This window comes from Poecilia reticulata, chromosome 6 (genome assembly GCF_904066995.2).
Source record: "Poecilia reticulata chromosome 6, P_reticulata-male-v2, whole genome shotgun sequence".
In the NCBI taxonomy this organism is placed as follows: Eukaryota; Metazoa; Chordata; class Actinopteri; order Cyprinodontiformes; family Poeciliidae; genus Poecilia; species Poecilia reticulata.
In genome coordinates, this window is record NC_088835.1 from 30492692 (window position 1) to 30512963 (window position 20272).

Sequence of the window (20272 nt, forward strand, 5' to 3'; positions counted from 1 at the left end):
TGAAAAAGATGGTGAAGGAGGGAATGGAGAAGGCTGCCGTGATAAATGATGATGCAAATGAAAGCAAGAAAATCAAATGGATCCAAAACTGTGAAGGATAAGAAGTTTAAGTTTCCTTTTCCGGATCGTCATGACGTACAGGAAGCATTCTCACACCTCAGTGGTTATTAAACATGAATTAAAAGCATGTAACAGAACAGGTTCTGCCTCAGCATTAGTCACTATAAATACGGTTCACACCTGTTTCTGTGGAAACCTGAGTGTAAAACACAGTGATCGAAATTTGAAGACAAATCCAATAAAGTTCGTTTTTATGAGTTTCCCCAAAACTTGTGCTAAACTTTTGTTTTGTTTTGTTTTGAGTGACAAGGTCCAAAAAATCTCATCATAATAAATTTCTACCTGGTCATTTTCATTCAATAAGCTGAACATGGAATCCACATTGTGCCGTCACACATCAAGCAGATGAATACAAAGTGACAAAAACCTCTGACTGTTGCCCCAGTAACTACATATAAAGAATGAAATTAAAGAATTGCACCTAAACTTTGAAAGTTTCACCTGCTGTGGTATGAATACTCTTCTTCCTGGACTGCATGGACCTGAATTGTTCACTCAGTCTATCTCTCCGGGGGGAGATTGCTGCAGGTTGATGTCATGAGGTTTTGGATTACTTTACAAATTAATTTGATGAATCTGCGACCTGCGGATTGAAAGTTTGTTTTCTTTCCAGGTTTTTGCTCTGTCCCGCCTCTCGTCATTTCTGTCCAATGGGAGCAATGATGGTCACCCGTGTAGCTTTGTTTACAAATTATAATCCATCCATTTTCTTCCGCTTATCCGGGGTCGGGTTGCGGGGGCAGCAGCTTCAGAAGGGAGGCCCAGACTTCCCTCTCCCCAGCCACTTCTTCCAGCTCCACCGGGGGAATCCCAAGGCGTTCCCAGGCCATAGAGAGACATCGTCCCTCCAGCGTGTCCTGGGTCTCCCCTCCTCCTGGTGGGACCTGATCTCCTCACCAGGGAGGCGTCCAGGAGGCATCCTGACCAGATGCCCGAGCCTCAACTGGCTCCTCTCGAGGTGGAGGAGCAGCGGCTCTACTCTGAGTCCCTCCCGGATGACCGAGCTTCTCTCTCTAAGGGAGAGCCCAGCCACCCTGCGGAGGAGGAAACCCATTTTGGCCGCTTGTACCTGTGATCTCGTTCTTTCGGTCATGACCCAAAGCTCATGACCATAGATGAAAATTATAAGGAAATTATAATCTGTTTAAAAAAAAGCACAATGTAAAAGCAAACCGCACCAAATGTGAGTCTGCTTTTGGTCCGGGCCAAACAAGCGGACCAAAGGCCTTTCCTGTCTCCATGATGAACTTTATGCATGAAGCTGAAATGTCTGCATGTCTGGAACAATAATCAGGTGTGTGAATAGTCAAAGACGGAAAATATTCAGTGAAATATTCCTGGGTTTTGCTGTAATTGTTCTCATCCAGGCACATTTTACTACCTGGAATGATTGATTGAGATTTCCTGGTACGTCGCTAAGGCTGGATCTTATAATGAGACTAAGTTTTACCGCTTGGTAGCTATAAATCTAAAAACCAAAGATCACACATGGGGTATCTCAAGACTCTTCAGGCTTCATGATCTCCTCCTAAATGAGATCATCAAGTACTAAAACCAAAGCTGATGACTCTCTTTTTCTGTGTATCCCTTCATCACAGTCTAATATGGTCACTATGTAAATGTGTCCAAAATTCCCATAAGTGGTCGGGTCATATTTTCCTTCGGTGTCATCAAGGAAAATCCAGGATATGTTGGTATCATCAGTTTCCTATCAAAGCAGGACAGTAAAACTTGTGCATGCTGTTATTTTCGGTAGATTAATTTTATCTCCACAATGCCTCCTGTCCAACACAATTATATCACCGCATTGGCTCAATAATTATCAAATTATAGATATTTCTGAACACAAACTGGCTTAAGGGGAGGTGTGCATCTTTAGCACCGTGGACAGGGATTGAGTGAAACCTCCCGACATTTAGAGGATCTCAGAAAATATTCTGATAAGAGATATTGGGAGAAACTGCGCCAGTTAGGCAGTTTAAATATGTAAAAACCAAAAGTCAGAGATATTCAAGTTACCAGTGTCACATAAAGCACAGAACAGGAACTGAAAGATGAAATTGAACTATTAGCCTGTTGGGAAGTGCAATGTGCAGGGTTACATCCGGCTTCAGCTGAGACATAATGCGCACTTTCATAGTTTCGCAATACAGTGGCTGTCTGTAGAGCAGCATGCTCACATTCATTATCCCCAAACAAGCGGTTTTTAAAAAGACACGATATACTGTTTGTGATTTTCCATTTCCTCCTGTCATGTCATTTAATGCAAAAGGCTTCAAACCCCTTATAATAAATAAATATTAACTCCATGCACAGGGGGCGCTGCTCTGCTTGGGCAACTACAACCTGGCCTGTGCAAACTATTTCAACCATCACTGTGACTAATACAGTAAAGGTTTTTTTTAATAAAAAAAGAAAAATAGAGTAAATGTGGAGTGATCTGCTTTATATGTTGTTACATAAAATCTCACTGTGGGTTCCAGTCAAATCAAAACATGAAAGATTTATTCATCATCTAGGCTAACAAACGATACTATTTGTGCAGAAAATATTTCAATATGAAGCCAGTTTTAGCTGAAAATGTGTCATGGAAATGCTGAATATTTAAGAAATTAACCCAACACACACTAAAAGATTTAAACTTCAAATATAAAATGATTATCTTGTGCAGAAAACTAATTGAAGTTTGTGATTATGACTATAAATTCAATGGAAAAGCTGGTCACAGTTTATTTTGATGAGTTTTTATTACCTTCTATTCATTTTGAAGCCTTATTTTATGTGTTTGGAACAAGATAATTAAAAAACAAAACTAGAGTAAAAAGATTTTAGTTTGGACATTAATTATATTGTTGTGTTTTAGTAAAACTATGATTTGCATAGAATAAAATAGAACAACTGCACAGTTTTTGCTTTGTTTTTCTCTTTTTTTTTCTGGGATGCAACAAAGTATTTCATGACTTTTTGTTTAGTTCATCTTGAATGGAGACATGAAGAGCCTGGCATGTTTAAATGTGTGGCCTGGTTTGTAATGAGGGCCGCAGAGGTGAAGCCGCTCTGCTGCTAACGAGCCGAGCTGACATGTTTCATTTAGAGCTCGGTGCGAGCAGGACGGCTGCTAAATGACAGATTACTCACATTTGTGTGAGCCGATGTAATCCGATTCCACTCCATTCTGTGCAAATCTCGTGTCGTCATACAGTAGGAGCGCTCCAGCCTCTGCGCAGGCGCGACCAAACGCACGCAGAGTCATCGAACACAGCCACTTTGCGCTACGGACAAATAAAATGTAAAACACCGGGACGTTATTACATCCAAGATGTTTACTTATCGCTAAAAGTTAACCTTTTATAATCTATAATACTTAAATATTTTAAGTAAGTCATGATATTCCTAAATTATGTTGTGATGTAAAAATTTATCACATTTGTGACAAAACCCCACAGGTAACTGAAGGTATAGCTAAAAACAGCAGAATTTTTCAATTGTTTTGCCTCTTTTTTGTTGTTTTTGTTTAATTTAACTAATTATTTAATTTTTTTAAAAACATTGTCCCTATGTTTTACTATGCTGATATAGTACAAATGTGATTAAAACCTGAATTTGACATTATTTTATAATAAGATAATATGCAAAACCCTGAACATCTATCATATGTCTTCAGTCAGAGGCTTCTTCAAATTGGCTGTAATACAGGCCGCTACAGGAGATCCTTTCTGCCAACAGCCTTCACAAAGAAAGTATTTTTAAATTTGAATTTGAATAAAATTTTTAAGTAATTCAACTTGAACCTGTCTATGTTATATTGCGATGTGTATTGATTTAATTATGCATTTCTTCAGAATTTAAGTTATTTTTCTTGTAGAAAACCTTGAGGTTACATTTATTGTGAATTATAATTAACTAAACTGAGTAAGATTAATTAAACCATACATGAGCTTTAATTAATACTATATTTTTATTCTAACATTAATCTTTAAATGTAAAGCAGATGATTTTCATTAATATTTTTTTTAACCTAATGTCCCATTTGAGGCTCGGATGGTGATGCCTCCCCTCCGCCTGAATCGATTAACTCGACATTCGACTCTCTGCCTGCCCACCAAACTCGCTGCGCTCCGATCACTGCTGCAACTTTTGCAGAGACTCCTCACTCCACAGACATGTCGCACAATAGCTGAAGTAAACCTGTCATCGCGGCTCCATTCGGGCCAAATTACGCCGCAGGTGAGGATCTACGGACGCGCAGCCCGGTCGCTCCTTGTCCGCCTTCCTCGCATCGGACCCCGGCTTTTTTCTTTCTTTTCTTTTCTTTTTTTTTTTTTAAACCGGCCTGGATATGAATTATGAGCATTTTCTCCACTAATGAACCGGGCCAGTGATGCAGGAGACCGCGGCGACCCTCACATCAGTGTTTCAAGATGGCAGATTTTTATTGAGTTTTGATCAGAAAGCTCGCTTTATTCTTTGCCATGAATAACAGGAATCCTTGCACCGATGGCCCCTGTATACGAAGGTAAGGGCTTTTCCCCTGTGGAAATATGCTGTTTTTATTCTGTGCGGCTGGAGCCCGTCGGTGTAGTGACACAATTGAATTGCAGCTCAAACAGAGGGAGGAAAAAATACACAATTCTGCTAAAACATCTCATCGTTCATCATATTTGTCACATTTTTCAGACCTAACCCAAATAGGTTGATGAAACCAAACAGTTTAGTGCGTTAGAGCTGAACGGGCTGCTCAGTCAGATTGTGCTCAAATCGCGCTGATGAGGCACCAAATCGCCCAGAACAAGCAAAAAATACAACAAACTGTCTAATCCGACTCGTGAAAAACGATGTTCGGTCCTCATGTTGCTTCCTGGTGGGAATTATATCCCAGCTGTAAGGGAAGGAGAGCGGGTCGGAGACCGATCGGTCCCGGTCGCGTCTGTTTTCAGTCCCAGCGTTACTCCTACATCCAATTATATCGCAACAAATGCACAAAATCTGCACGACTTTTTTAGGATGCAATGTTTCATGGATGCACATATCTGTTTGTTTAAAGTGAATCTTAAGCGGAAGGTGTCGATATGGCTGCAGCATCGTGGCTGTAACTAATGCGTTTGAGTCGCTGAATTAAGGCTGTGATGGGGAAGATTTTTATATGCGTTTGGGCAAAAATCACACATTTACTCAGCATCTGTTTCGATATGAATGATGCATTTTTTTAAAAAAAAAGTGGGTGATAATTAAAGCAATGCAGTGCAAATTGTTTCTTGCATGAATGAGTCCAGCTGCAAGACATGAAACTGCATGACCAAACAGGATATAATGTGCACATTCTGAAGTCCGTACAGTGCTTCCTTTAGTTTAAGCTTTGTGTTAAGAAGTCTTTACTGATGCTCTCTTTGCAGAAAATATTGATTGTATAAGGAAACTGAGTTATACGCGCTGATGCAAACTGAAGTAGAACATGCAAATAATGAGGCTTGATGCTTCCCATATTTATTTTGGAGCCTCATGTTTAATTTGTGTTTACTCTTTAGTCCCTCTGCTGGTGTTACAGGGAAGCCCGACCTTCCCTGTTCATGAATACCATTAGGGAAGAGAGGAACTCAGCAGCAGTTCTTGATACACATTAAATCGTCCCAACAGAATGAAGATTCACGACTGAAAGTGAATCCTTGCAGGTATATTTATGGTATATGAAATGGAGCTATATAAAACAGGTTGGAACTCTTTCTTTAGTGGTGTTATGTCCCCGCAGTCATTTTGTAGTGATTTTTCATTAGGGGTGTCGAAGCTGCGAGGCAAACCTCGACTGGTGCTTCGACATGAAAAGGAAAGTTGAAATGAGACTCCTATGCAAAAAGGTAATTAGTGTAAATTACATTCCCCGATTTCTCCCTTCACCACGGAGAGGAGGAGACGGGAAGAGAAAGAGGCAGCAGGGGGAATTAATTACCCTGCCTGTCCTCCTCGGCATTAGAGAGGGCTGTTATGGAGAGCAGCCATGGAAATGACCAAAGTCTCCAGTGGAAAATAGGTTTGAGGATGGGGGGGGGGTCACGTAGAATGGGACCAACTATTACAGCAATTACTCACCCTGGGCTACAGGGTAACTAATGACTCAAATCTATATGATTAACTGCTTCCTTTGATTGTTTAAAAATGGTTGAGAAGCAAAAATATTCATACTATTAGCGTGGCTTTTGCCTTCCTACCGGATTCTCATGTGGGAGAAAATCCAGAATCCATTGAGCTCGATTTCTTCGGAAGAATTTCAACAGAGCCAATCAGAGAACAGCAGGAGAAGTTGTGACCGATGACGTCGATGTTCTGTGAAATGGCTTGAAAATTGAAATTTGAAAAGGTGGAAGAAAAATGATCATTTTTATTCAAATACGTAGAAGCATTCCTAGTCCACAATGCTGCCAATCTATCTATTTTCTGAGTATTCTCTCAGCAATGACTTTCTTGTCGTTCTTCTGTAAACTCTAGATTGGTGAAATGCACAACTAGTTGTTGTCATGGTAACGGACCATCCCACCTGTGCTGTTGATCTCTGCAGCTCTTCAAAAGTTAGCTTGGACATGACAATTCATACTTTACATTATGAAAACATTATACTGTTGCCAGTTATGAAACCAGTCGCAAATTCATGTTTGAGTTTCTCTAGATCTCATTAGTACTTTAAACCTGAAAATGTTCTTCAGGTGATAGAAGGCTGACTTTGTAACTGACTTTTTGTGTCTCTGAAGGTTCAGCTCAGAGTCCGTCACAACATCAGATTTCTGTATGACTGAAGTCTGTCAGTTTTGGTTGTGCCATACCATTTTATCCACTGAATGATGCATCAAGGGGAGTGAAGACATTTGCGACGCTAACATCAGATCAGCCATACTTTCATGAAAAGCTTGAAAGCATTCATGGTTTGCGCTCGGTTGGGTTTGTATTCTTGGCTGGACTTCTTGGTGACGTGTTTGTGTTCGGTTCCCCCGGCTGCGACAGACGGCCGTCAGGCAGACCTGCTGGCAGGAAGGGGAGGCTGGTGGTGCGATCACCCTGGGATCAAACCGACGCTTTGATAGATGTCTGATGCGTGGAGCGGGTCCAGCAGCCTCCAGCTGTGGAGAAGCGAATATTCAGACACAAACCCAGTCCGCTCGCCCAGCCGCCCTTCTGCTTGGCCAGATATGAGTGTTGTTGTGTTCTCATGCATGCATGGACATATGTCTCTATCTGTCTGAGTCCCTATACGAGCAGCGTTTGCAGGACACGACTCCGTATTAAATAGATAGGAAAATAGAAAAAGGAGGAATACATTTCCACCAAAAATGACTCCAAAATATATAGATTAATCTCAGAATTTGTTTTAGAAAACAACTTTAAAAAGTAGATAATTTTTTACTTTTCAAACTCAGTTTTTTCCTACAAAGGTTCTGAGACTATACTCAAAAATTCTAATTGTTTTTCAATCAAATGTTCAACTTTTCAAAATCAGATACTTCCAAATTGTCTAGAAAATTTCAAAGATTAATCTCAAAATATCTGAGTTTTTCTAGCAAATTATGGTCTTTTCATATTGAGAAATTTCTTTGCTTTTTCTAGAAAATTATACTCAAAATTTCAGAGTTTTTTTCTACCAAATTCTCAACTTTACAAACTCAAACATTCCCAATATTTTTCTAGAAAATTCCTGGGATTTATCTCAAAATTTCTGAGTTTTTTTTCAGTCAAATTCTTGACTTTTCAGACTCAGATATTTCCAAGTAACTTTCTGAGTTTAATCTCAAAATATTCAGGTTTTTTATAGCAAATTATTGACTTTTCAGGGGCGTTTTTTTCTGTAAAATTTCTGCGGTTATGCTCAAAATGTTTGAGTTTTTGGCAGATGTTCCTTTTTTCTGCATAGAATGACCCTAACACACCATCTTAAACACAATAATTGCACTTTTTCATATTTTCAAATTTATCGATATGTATTGATACTTTCATTGAAGAAGCAGTGAAGAAGAAGGTAACACTAACAATTCCAACAGTTTGATCAGTTTTGGGCTTTTAAAAATATCATTAATTGGAATTTATTGTGATGGCGATAAATCAAGATTCTTATCGTAAGAATTTGCTCTGATAACCCAAACGGACGCCTTGATGGACGTCTGATGCGTGGAGCGGGTCCAGCAGCCTCCAGCTGTGGAGAAGCGAATATTCAGACACAAACCCAGTCCGCTCGCCCAGCCGCCCTTCTGCTTGGCCAGATATGAGTGTTGTTGTGTTCTCATGCATGCATGGGCATATGTCTCTATCTGTCTGAGTCCCTATACAAGCAGCGTCTGCAGGAGGATTAGACAGCTGCAGAACTGGGCAGCGTTTGCAGATCTGCCTCTCACTATTCCAGAGTGGCTTCCTTCATTCCTACCTGGTAAAAAAAACAGGCGGAGAATGAGTCAGGAGCCGCTGCTGATGGCTGTTGGTGGTGACGGGCCGCGCAGCATCACAGGCAACTTAATGATTCATCCATCCTGTGTTAATGCAACTTCGAATTACCTTGTGGTTTCCGAGAACAGAGAACGCACGGCGCTCTGGTTCGGAAAGTCGAGTCGAAGCAGCAACTTTTCCCAGACTCTCTCCCACCCCGCTTTCCTTCATGCTTGTTTTTAGCAGCGTGATTGATATCTTCCTTGCTGACGCCAAGGCTGCAGCCTTTTTAACTTTGATTAGAATAGCAGGAAAAAAACCCTGGGGGCCGTGTGGGGCCACAGCGAGGCCACACCCCGAGGCAGAGGCAGGGAATGCATTGGAGGGTCTCTCTTCCTGATTGTTATGACAAGCAGGGTGGTGTGTTTAGCTCTTCAGTGTCCACAGTAAGGAAATACACACACATGGGGGAGGATAACTCAACGGTTAATATGAGATGAGCTGATAGATACACCAGGCAGGAAACATTGTAGGTTCAAACCAGAACGTTTATCTCCTTCCTGTTAAACTTGCACTTTGTGCTACATCAATGTTCCTATATGTTGCTGAGAAGTTACTTGAAAGTTAGTTTTGACTTATTTCAATTCTACTATGTACTATGCCAAAAATACTTAGTTACGTTTTGTGTTTTTGCAGTGTACCAAAGGAAAAAAGGCAATCAAAACCAAACTAGTGATGAATTATTTTTATTCAGCAAGATTTGAGATGTTACAAGTGTGAATATTTTATTTAAATCATGCTGTAGGATCTAATGACAATAATAAAACTTTATGGAAAAGCAACATCTCAAACATAAATGTCACCATTTGTTGTTCTGCACCAGATTATAGCAGAAACTAATTCCCAGCTGCAGATTACAACATAGATATTCACACAAAACAGAAAAAAACTGAACACAACAGGTTACTTCCTGCTCTATCTTTCTCACACACACACACGCACGCACGCACGCACGCACGCACACACACACAAGCACGCACACACACACAAGCACGCACGCCCAAAAGCTTCAGCTCCTCACATCAACAATCATTTTCTGCTTAAAAACAATAAAAATTGGGGAAAACGAGAACAACTCAAGAGGAAACTGGATATAAAAGGAAATGTTACATCAGTAGTTACCCATCATTTTGGATATTTAAAATAAATCAATAATTATTGAATCACTTGTACTGTGATGCGTTTTCCAGCCGTATTGCCCAGGTGGTTGTTAGAGAAGCTAAACAGAATAAATGTGTTTAGTTGAATCATCATCAGGGGCGTCCTGCGTACGTCGGCGCTCTGAAATAGCTCACAGGTGTGATTTGAGGATCCTGGAAGCAGATGGGTGTTAGTCGGGGTCAGGGCTCAAAGCTTGATCCAGATCTAAAGTGACAGGTTACTAAAGGTCAGTCCAGCATGTATATGAGCAGAGCGGCTCAGGTTTGGGGTCCGGATCATGTCCTCCACGCTTCAGTTTCTCTTTAAAGGAAAAACACATTTTAGATGCAACTTTAAAATGTTCCCCTCATGGGAAGACCATCAGCTGCTGACATTAGTTGTTTTTTTTTAAATTTTTTTAAGTGGGGATGAGAGAGAAGGAGCCTCAAACCCGTCAGCTGCTTTGACGAAGCGTTTCCGTGTTGCTTGTCAAGCGTGTGCGACGTTCCTTTTCTTCCCCCCGTCGTTTTGTTTTGTTTCCGAACAGCTGCTTCTGATTCCGACTCTTAAATTAAGAATCTGGGTGGAATCTCTAATTTGCTTTGAGTTGCAAAAATAAAAAAATAAACATGCTTTTCTAAAATGTTTGCTTGAAGTAAACCTTTCTTTTGAAGGGAACCTATTATTTAAAACTCACATTCTGCACATTTTTGTTCTCCTGTTTGGGTCTGAAGGCACCTCTAAAAACAAGCCAAGCATGAACTTGTTGCTGTTTTCTGGCAATAAGTTTTTTTGGTAACTGGTAAAGGAGCTGTTTTAAAAACCTCAGGCACTGCCCGTTACCTAGCAACCCAAGCTGATCTCCAGCATGTTTGGTCAGCTGGTTTTATCTGTATGTGCTGTACAATGGCTGCTGGAAAAAAAACAAGTGTTTTTGATTATGATGTACCACCATTCAGTAACAATCTGCTGCATTCTTGTTGGTTGTGCAGGAGGCCCCACTTCTGCTTTTCAAAGACGTATGGTTGTGTACTTGCGCATCTGTTTGAAGCCATTTTCATGTGGGGGGCGTGGCCAGCAGCAGCTTGCTGGGATTTAAAGTGACAGGATGTCCTAAAACACCTCATTTTGAAATCTCATCATCAAAGAATGATTTTGTGCAGAACCTGTAATGAACATGTTTTGTGTAGACCTATCCTATTAAAGGGATAGTTCACCTTATCAGCTGGCATAGCTGGTTATTGACTGAAGCTTTAAGAAGGTAGAGCTGTCCTGCCTCTGCGGTGAGTGCCGATAGCTCTTATTGTTTGTTGGAACGCCGTGCAGAGAGCCTCTGTACCTTATGACAGACCCTTTGCTTTGATCTAGCATGAGAGCGACGGTTCAAACAAAGGTTCACATTTTACCACTTCTCCTCACAGCGCAGGCTGAATGAGGCCCTTTGTTAACTTCCCCTTTAGGCGGTAATTACACAGGGATTCCTCCTGCATATAGACCCTCTGCTTCATACACCCAGGCTCATTTTTCATGCATGTGAGCTATATTGCACGCTGAAGATTGAGAACGATCAGCATTTTGCTCGTTTCTCCTCCCAACCCCCCATATCCACCTCTTATCTGGTCTCCCATCCGGCTCTGTCTGTTGATAAGCCGAGAGGCCATTGGCCGGCACACATGGAGCCCATGTGACACTTCAGCAACAGCCCGACGGCCAGATTGGAAGCCCCCATGCACGTTTCTGTGTGCGCATGTGTGTGTGTGTGCGTTAAGATGAGGTCTGGCTACTGTAGCTTTATTGTTCTCTCTAATCAAGACCCCCACTCCCAGACCCTCCAGGATGGTCGTTTCCTCCCCCGTCCCAAACCACCAGCCAGTTTTTAGTGCATGTTGTCCCGTATCGTAATCCCATTGTTTGTGTTTGGTCCCCTCACTGCAGTCCGTTGCCGTTCCTGTTTCTGCACCAGAGTTTTTACCAGTCGCTCGTTTTGCCTTTCAGCTCGGCACAGTGCAGGTTTTCACTTCTGATATTTTTCTCATGATGCAACGTCAAACTTTTTCTGATGAAGCATTTAAAGTAGTGCGTAATTATGAAGAGGACAGAAAAAATTCTTGGTTTTCAAGTTTTAGCAAAATCAGAAAAGTGTGGTGTGCATTATTTCACTCACCTGTAAGTCCAACTTCACACATCTACTTTACAGCTGCAACTAACAATTACATCAGTCATAGATTATTCTGATAATTAATCGACTAATTGGATAAAACATTGGCACATTCTGCATCCTTTGACAGTTCACTAAAGGAAAGCTGTTTGTGCATTTTAGGCAGCAAAATGTCAATTTTCGTATTTAAAAATGGAATTGAAATCAATTGTAGTATTTCAAATATTGTATAAAATAACACTGAGCAGCTAAATGAGAAATCACATCTACAGCCGAAAATACTGTTAGCATGAACATGTGAAAGGCTCATTCCTTTCTGAACACTGTGTGAGGAAGGCTGATCTGTTTATTTTTTATTAACCAATTAATAATTGGACAGCAATAGGTGCTTAATAGATTATTTTCTAACCGAGTTTGAATCCGGTGAAGCTAAAACTGCCTCTTGAGGAGTTTTTAGTAGAACAGATTTACAGACAGAGCAAGATGCATACATTCTTTGTATAGTTTTGACTTGATTACTGTGCTAAATAATCAGCTTTTACAGCCAGTGGCTGTGTATCCCTATCAATTAATCAATTACAAATTTAGACGACGATTATTTCAATCATGATTACTACAACTAATCATTGCAGCCCATTTTCCTCATTCATTCTTTGAAAATCAGCTCAGGCTGATATTCACCTAGTTTGTGCTCGCTTGTGTGTGCTTGTACATTTCAAGCATAAGTACATAAAAAAGGCAGAATAAAAAAATAAAAGTTTTTTTAGTTCTTGCAAATATGCAGACAGTGTTGTTACAAAAGATTGTGTCCAGGATGTGTGGGGTCTGCAGGACTTTTCCTGACTCTAAACTTGTACAGGTAGGCAGGACAATAAAATCCCATAAATTATTGCAATAAACAACAATATTGTTTATTGCAATAATCATTTATAGGGTAAAATACACGTGCATGCCACACTTTTAAGAATCCAGGGAAATGTGCTGCTTTGTGTTTATCACATAAATTGTTGAAATTTACTGTGGTAACATGACAAAATGTGGAAAAAAATGCATAAAGATGCGTTTAGAGGCAACAGATCCTCACCATTACAGGAAGTGAAAACATGGCTAACAGTTTTTAATCAAGCCATTCATAACCTGTGAGTTTTTTCCCGGTAGGCGGGTGTTTGCAGACAGATATTAAAGCAGAGAGGAACTGAATATTATCAGAATGAGGTTGGTGTTTCTAACTTTTAATCTTCCATGTTCCCTGACAATCACACCTCTGAACTTTACCTCCTGCCCCCGCTCCGTCCCGGTCGTGGAGGAGAAGCGGAGCGATGGGCGGCTGCTGGCGGCCCCTTCACAGATGGCTGCAGGTACAACGCTACGCTTGGCCGGTAACCAAAGGACTTCAAAGCTCAGACGAGCGCTGAAGCCCATTTCTGTCCAGACCCAGGAGGCAGAAGGAGCAAAAGACGAGAAGCGGCGCAGTCAAAAGAGTCAGCAGGCGTGGAATTGAGCAGCTTTCGCCTTTTTCCGTCCCTTATAGTGGAGACACTCGTTTTTCAAACTTTTGCCATAAAGTTTAGAGATAGATATCAGATATAGGTGTTGCTGTTGTAGCCGATAACAAATATTTGCTGGTTTTATATTCAGTTTTGCTTCTCTGCAGTTAAACACCTCACAATCCTGTGCTGCATATCCAAACAAAAGTTCTGGTACACGTGAATCCTGGAAGACCAAATATTGAATTTCATAATTGTAGATAGAAATAAAAAGGAAGAGTACATTTCCACCAAAAAACTCTGAAATTTTGAGATGAATCTAAAAAAAAAATCTAGAAAAAATGAAAAGAATGTAACTATGTAAAGTCAAAAATGTGCTAGATAAAAATCTGTGATGTTGAGATTGATCTCACAAAATGTCTAGAAAAAACATAAACATTGATGAGTCAAAATTTTTTACCTTTTTGAAATGATTTTCCTGTAAAATTTCTGCTTTCTTAAATTTTCTGATTTTTTTTCTAGCTAATTTTTGGGTTTTGGAGCTCAGAATTTATTTTTTTTCTAGAAAATCTTTGAGTTTTTGGTGGAAATTTACTCCTTTTTTACTACCTACAGAGAACCTAACACACCGATGTAGAATTTAGCTTAAAACGTTCATAAAACAAATTATTTCTCTCTTGCTTTTTGGCCAAAATATACAATAAATTGAACGTGTGGAACAGTAATAGGGCTTTTTACTCGGCTGAAGTTTGTTTTGGCCCAGATAAAGGAAGGAGAAACCACCTTTTAGATCCAGTCGTCACTTCAAAGCGCCGCGCCGGTTTTGATCCGAGCCCGGGTCTCAGCCTGACGGACGCAGAGGGAAAATGGCAGCGAGATGAGGAGTGACAAAGCTGGGAAGAGGAAGGCAGAAACAGAAGAAGGGAGGCATTGGAGCCGGGGTCGAGAGATGAATACCTTCATCTGGGGGCCCGTTAGCCCCCAGCGGCGCAGTCAGAGGTCAGGGGGCACGGAGGCTGGGTTGGAGGCGGTTGTCATGGTGCTGGCAGAGTCGTTTGGGGGTTGAGGTCCTCTTACCTTTTCTCGCTCAACCTGCAGTTTCTCCTACCGTTAGCGTTAGCTAAGCTAGCTTTAGAAACAGCCAGAATGTCACTTTATCTGCAGAACAGAGTAAACGAGGTCAGCTGTGTTTACTTCTCTGGGCTCCAGTGAGGAGCAGAGAACAGGTGAGTGTTTCTGCTCTCACATGCCTTATTTCAGTGTCGCTCTCCCAAGCAGATTAACGTTTTCTATATTCTGCTGATGTCGAAAAAGCACAATTTCACAATTGCAGTGATTCCATTAGACAAGAAATAAAATGAAAATCACACATGAATAAGCTTGTTCATGCAATAAAAAACACGGCAGTGAAGGATGTAAACATTCTCACATTTGCATGATTGTTGAATTGCAGTTGGAGGCCGTGGAAAATTAGTCCAAAGTGCCACAAAGGGCCCTCGGGCCACACTTTGGACTCTTTTAGTTTAGTTTTTCCTTCAGTAGATTCAGAAACTCTTTTTGCATCTTCAGTTAATGTGAATCTTGATTAGCTGGTTGAAGCTAATGGTTTATGCAGAAGCTTTTTATGTTTTTCTCTTAGACATTTCTAGGGATCCCTGGATGTTTCGATGGGAGAGCTTTAAAATTTCAGCCTCTTTTGTTTCTTTTAGTCAGGCTAACACTCTTTATTATTTAAAATACCTTTAAATAAAAATGTTAGAACATTTATTTAGCTAATGTAAGCTGCCTCTATAAATTTGGACTGAGATACATAATCATTTTATTGGAAAGTGTTAATTTAAAACTTTACATTTACGTAATTAATTTATGCATTAGCTTTTAGGTGAGGAACAGGTATCAGACATTTAAAAGTGGAAGTGCAATAAAACGGCTCAGACATAAATAGATAAATAAATGCTGCAGCTTTTTGAAGCTTATCTTTTCCTCTCAGTTTTATGTTCATAAAAATACACATGCAGAACTTTCAGGCAGCAGAGGAGATGATTTTATGGTGCATATTCTCCATTTCCACATAAAGAGTAACTGTTTAGCTTGTAAATAAACTCCCAATGGAAACATGAGGAAAGTTTAGATTTGTAACATAAAGTTTGCATTAAATATGATGAAGTTTGTTCTGTTTTAAGACAGTAGAAATCCATTCTGGCTGTCAGACACGCTGCTAACTTCGGCCTCCAGGCCCAGTTTAGCAGAATTTACTCTAAAGGAAGAAGCTTTTAGCAGAACTTGACTCCAGAAATCCTGAACTGTCCCTTTAAGGATTTATTTTTTTACTGACTCGCAGATGCGTCTCTTTTCCGTCTGATCCGTTTCAACACTTCTCAGCTCCCATAAGACTGTGACTTTAAAAACATCTCAGATCTTAGCAACAGATCTAAATTGGGAAATTCTCCAAGCAGAAAAAGAAAAGTTTATTATTATGTACATAATTACAGACAACAGCTCTCATTATTCAGTTGAAGTTGTTCCTTATAGCAGATATGGTTGTGTGTGCACGGCAGATGGTCAGCGTAGCGGCTCCCCTGCCTGTTTGTGCTGCTGTTGGGGACGGAGGACGCTGTAAATATAATCAGCTAAATCCATGGTTTTCATGCTGATTCAGATGGAGGAGGCTGAGTTGGCCAGACTTATTGCCTCAGCTCATCAGCCATGTTTGAGACACAGTCAGCGGGATCACCGCACATGTGCCTTGCAAAATTGTGGAGTGTTTGTGCGTGGCAGTGGTCTCACCCACCAGAGGAAATCTAGGCTTTTTATTAAACATGAATATTAATGAGTCACCTGCTGAACGAAAACGTTGAGGCGGAAGAAAAGGTTTAGATTAGTCGCCTTCGTTGGCCTTCAGCTCCAAATTCACAGTTTCCTGAGAAAAATCACTCCCTCTCACCGTCTGCGGTCCGTCGGCCATGATTGTTTCTGAGGAGAGAAACGAGTGGATCACAGCTTCTAGAAGAACAGGATCACTTCAAGACTGTTTGTTTTTACAGTAGAGGAGCCATGGGATCACTGTGTCAATGCAGCTGTGTTTTGATGATACAGGAAGTGATGTCATCGCCGTGCATGATCGATCCGCCGCCGCTTAGCTCTGCTGCTCTTGGGGCTCAGCGCTGGGTTTCGTTTGGGTGAGGTTGTGGTTTTTAGGTGGCAGCTTCAGATAGGTGCAGTAAATTAGGAAAGACACAAACGTGTGTGTTATATTTGATTACACTAAACTTATTATTCCATCTGTTTCTGTTCAGACTTTAATCCCCATGTTTGGAAATTCACCAATCCTCTGTTTTCTAGTTTCTTCAGTTTTATTCTCAGATTCTGTTACTTCAGTTCACAGGAAAGAGGTTAAATTTCAGGGAGAACGGATTTTAATGTCTCATCAAACAGAAAAAGTTGTTTTTATTCAAAGCTTTGACTTATAAAAGGATTTTCCCCTGAAGAGTTTATGAAAACTGAATCTTTTTTTATTCCAGACTTTAACTAGGCCACTTCAAAACCGGGCAGTTTTGGCCGGTTTGTTTTGATTATTCAGTTTATTTATTTGAGAAGATCAGAATTTATGATTACAAAAATTACAGCAGTTGAGCCCAGACCATCATACTACCACCACCTTGCTTCACTGAATTGCTGTGGTATGTTTACAGTAGAGTTAGCAGCTCCCAAAAACGTTCACAGAATATTTCCCCAAAAGATCATCAAGACATCTTTATGCAAATCAGAACGTTATGCCTGGTTCACACTAAAAGATTTGAAGATTTTAAGAAAAAAATGATACAAAAACGTCTTCTGTTGTTTTGCCTTCTGTAAATTTAAGCTTCATGTTGTCAGAAAGTTCTGCTTGAATGATTCTTGGTTCTGCAGTTTTAATAATAATCATACCTCACATTTCCTGAACTGAACTCATATTTCCAGACTATTTGGTTAATAACCGTCAATGCCTGGTTTAACAAAATGTTTTAAGCTTTTACCACGCGTCCAGGTTGGATGGATAACTAAACTTTTTCCCCCCAAAATGAATTAATCAAAAACAGTTAAGATGATCTTTTATTATTATGACAGGAAGTGGACAGAACAAATGAAAGGAAATGAAAACTGAATAAAAAACAGTGTAGAAAAAACACAATTAGCTAAACATTGGCATCATTTAATCTCATTTTGTACTTGCAGGCGGTTTTGTCCTGAGCTGACTGACATGCCATTATTTTGAAAACCACAGCCAGGACCAAATAAGGCCATCGTTCACATTACAACTAAAAACTCAGCACAGTGGCTTTTTACAGCGCCTCACTCAACCAGATCCACACAGAAATCACTCAGCGTCCCTCTCTCCTTTCTGCTGGGCCTCTTTTCTGTTTGTTTGTTTTTTCACTGTTGGCTTCTTGTTTCTTTTTTGTGGTTCTGTTGATCTCAGTGCGGCGCGTTGAGTTCGGCCGTCAGTGTGAGTCCTAATGGCAACAGAAGGGTGTTTTTCTCTGCGTGTAAATGATAAGCAGTCTGGCTGCTTAACGCGTGTGTGTGTGTTTGCGCGTGCGTGCGTTAATGTGTGTGTGTGTATGTGTGTGTACGCATTTGTTTGTAATACCTTGTGGGGACGATTTTCCTGACACTACGTTGTGGTGACCAATTACTCCTTGTGGGGACCGAAGCCTGGTCACCCACAAGAGGAAACCCTGTTTTAGGGTCAGGGGTCAGAGTTAGGACTAAGGTTAGGGTTAGGTATGTGATGGTTAGGGTTAGGAAAAGGTTAAAGGTAAGGTTTAGGCTGTAGAAATGAATGGAAGTCAATGGAAAGTCCCCACAAAGATAGCCACGCAAACGTGTGTGTGTGTGTGTGTGTGTGTGTGTGTGTGTGTGTGTGTGTGTGTGTGTGTGTGTGTGTGTGTGTGTGTGTGTGTTTGCAGCGTAGTCAAAGCAGCACAGCTTGATGCATGCAGTGGATGTAATGCAGTCAGTTAACAGGTGGTTTATGGTCGTTCATGCTTTCTGCTCGGTTTCCACATGTTTCATACAAAGTTCAGTCCTGCTGCAAAACCAACAACCTTTTTTATTTTAACTCAGTTTATCTCACATGTTGGACGTCCCTGAATTATATTATTATGTTTGCCTTTCAAAAATTATTAATCGCCAGAATGGAAAGTATCCAACTCATTTTAATTTATCATGCGGTTAATTGATTATTGTGACAGGGTTTCCAACACCTGCTTTTTTCAGTCTGCATCATTGTGTTTGACTGAATAAACCACAAATATTTCATGTTATTCTCTATGACGCATAAATAGGACCTTCAGGAAAACAGTTGCATGCTTACACATTATTTCACCAATCAAATCAAAGCAGTTTTTATTGTTATACTGCCAAATTACATCAGTAGGATTTTTTCCTATTGACCCATGCAGCTGTTTTTTCTCATATGAACCTTGTTTTGAACCTTTGCTCCTCATTTTAGCCGAGTGAGGAGGAACTTTGTGGTGAAGCAGCAGCTGGTTGGGCTGACCAGGCAGCGTAAACATCGGCCATGTTTTTCCTCACTCCAGCCGTTTTATGGCCACATTTACGATGTGAATAGCACCCTCCTTATCGACTGACAGTTGTCCGATGGTAGCTGCTCCTTTTTGCTTTTTTTTTTTTTGCACCGATGCAACACAAATGTTAGCTTTGAAACATCGGTGCTCAAATCAATATGAGAGAGTTAGTATTGCTTTTTTACATGCTCGGATGTTTGTGCAGCTGCAGCTTGTGTGTTTCTGCCTTTGCATGTGGATCGTAGCAAACGCTGAGTAATTATGTTATCTCACAGCTAACACAGCAGCTTATATCTTGGGTTGTTTGATTCCAGGAATGGGGAGAGTTAGGGGAGTGTCACATTTACAGCCAACAGGAGCCGTGCTTAAACTCAAATTTACCACTCGGTTGCTTCTTTTTGCAAAGAAAGAAAGAAAAGACGGATCCAAGTGGAGCAAAGAGCAGCAGCCTGCATGACAGTTTCTCACCAGCATGTCTGATGCATTGCCCCATAAACAAGCAGTGATGAAAGAGCTAAAAAAGCAGTCAGGATGGTCAATATTAGCCTCCAGAGAAGAGAGAGAGAAGGAGGGAGTTTGTAACTGCATCTCCCTTCCAGAGGACAGACAAGGCTGAGCTGTTCATTATGGACAAAACGTTCCTCCTTAGAAACAACTTCAGCCTCCTTAAAGCGTTTTCTCTACCTGTGGAAATGCTTGATTTAACTGAGACACAAGATTTAGAGAAAAAGTAGAAGCACTGTTGCTGTGTTTTGGAGAAACTCACTGGAAAGGGAGCTGAAAGGCGACATCTCATACTTTTCACCACAGAACTAAAGAAAGACTTTTTTTTTCAAAAAATGTTAATCATTTGGAAATTATTTTTGTTTCATCTTATGTTTGTGATGTGAGTTGGCGTTAAAATTAACTTAAAATACAAAAACGTTTTGCATAAATGAGCTGTGACATCACACGGTGAGTCATTGACTGTACAGCCTCATATCGAGCATGCATGTGGTAACAGTGGAGAGAAAAATCCCCTTTAACAGGAAGAAACATCCATCAGAACCAGAACCAGAACCAGAACCTGGCTCAGTACAAGCAGCCGTCCGCCACGAACCACCTGAGGTTTGAGAAAACAAGAATACAAACTGAAGAACTGAACCAGGAGAACTTTCTACATTCATGAAAGTAAAAAGTTTAAGAGCGGGAGAAGGAATGATTTCTTTTTGGGGAGGATCAGCGTGGAGTGTAAGGGCAGGAGAAGGATTTCCTCTGCTAATGGCAGCATTAACCGATTCGCTCCTCCTGGTAGGAATGACAGCCAAACAGAACGCCAGACCGGGTGGAGCTTCCTG

At 40.6% G+C, this 20272-nt stretch overlaps 1 protein-coding gene across 3 annotated transcripts in view; it reads left to right on the forward strand.

Annotated features, from left to right (window-relative positions):
- Positions 1–3981: 3981 nt before the first annotated feature.
- hipk2 (homeodomain interacting protein kinase 2) overlaps positions 3982–20272 on the forward strand; it is a 101982-nt gene continuing 85691 nt past the window's right edge. For 2 of the 3 annotated variants that reach the window (XM_081608352.1, XM_008436538.3), the window contains exon 1: positions 3982–4636. In XM_081608352.1, coding sequence (XP_081464478.1) covers positions 4618–4636 — 19 coding nt within the window. In that variant the 5' untranslated portion in view covers positions 3982–4617. The remainder of the gene's footprint in view (positions 4637–20272) is intronic. The other variant, XM_008436537.3, reaches the window with a different exon arrangement.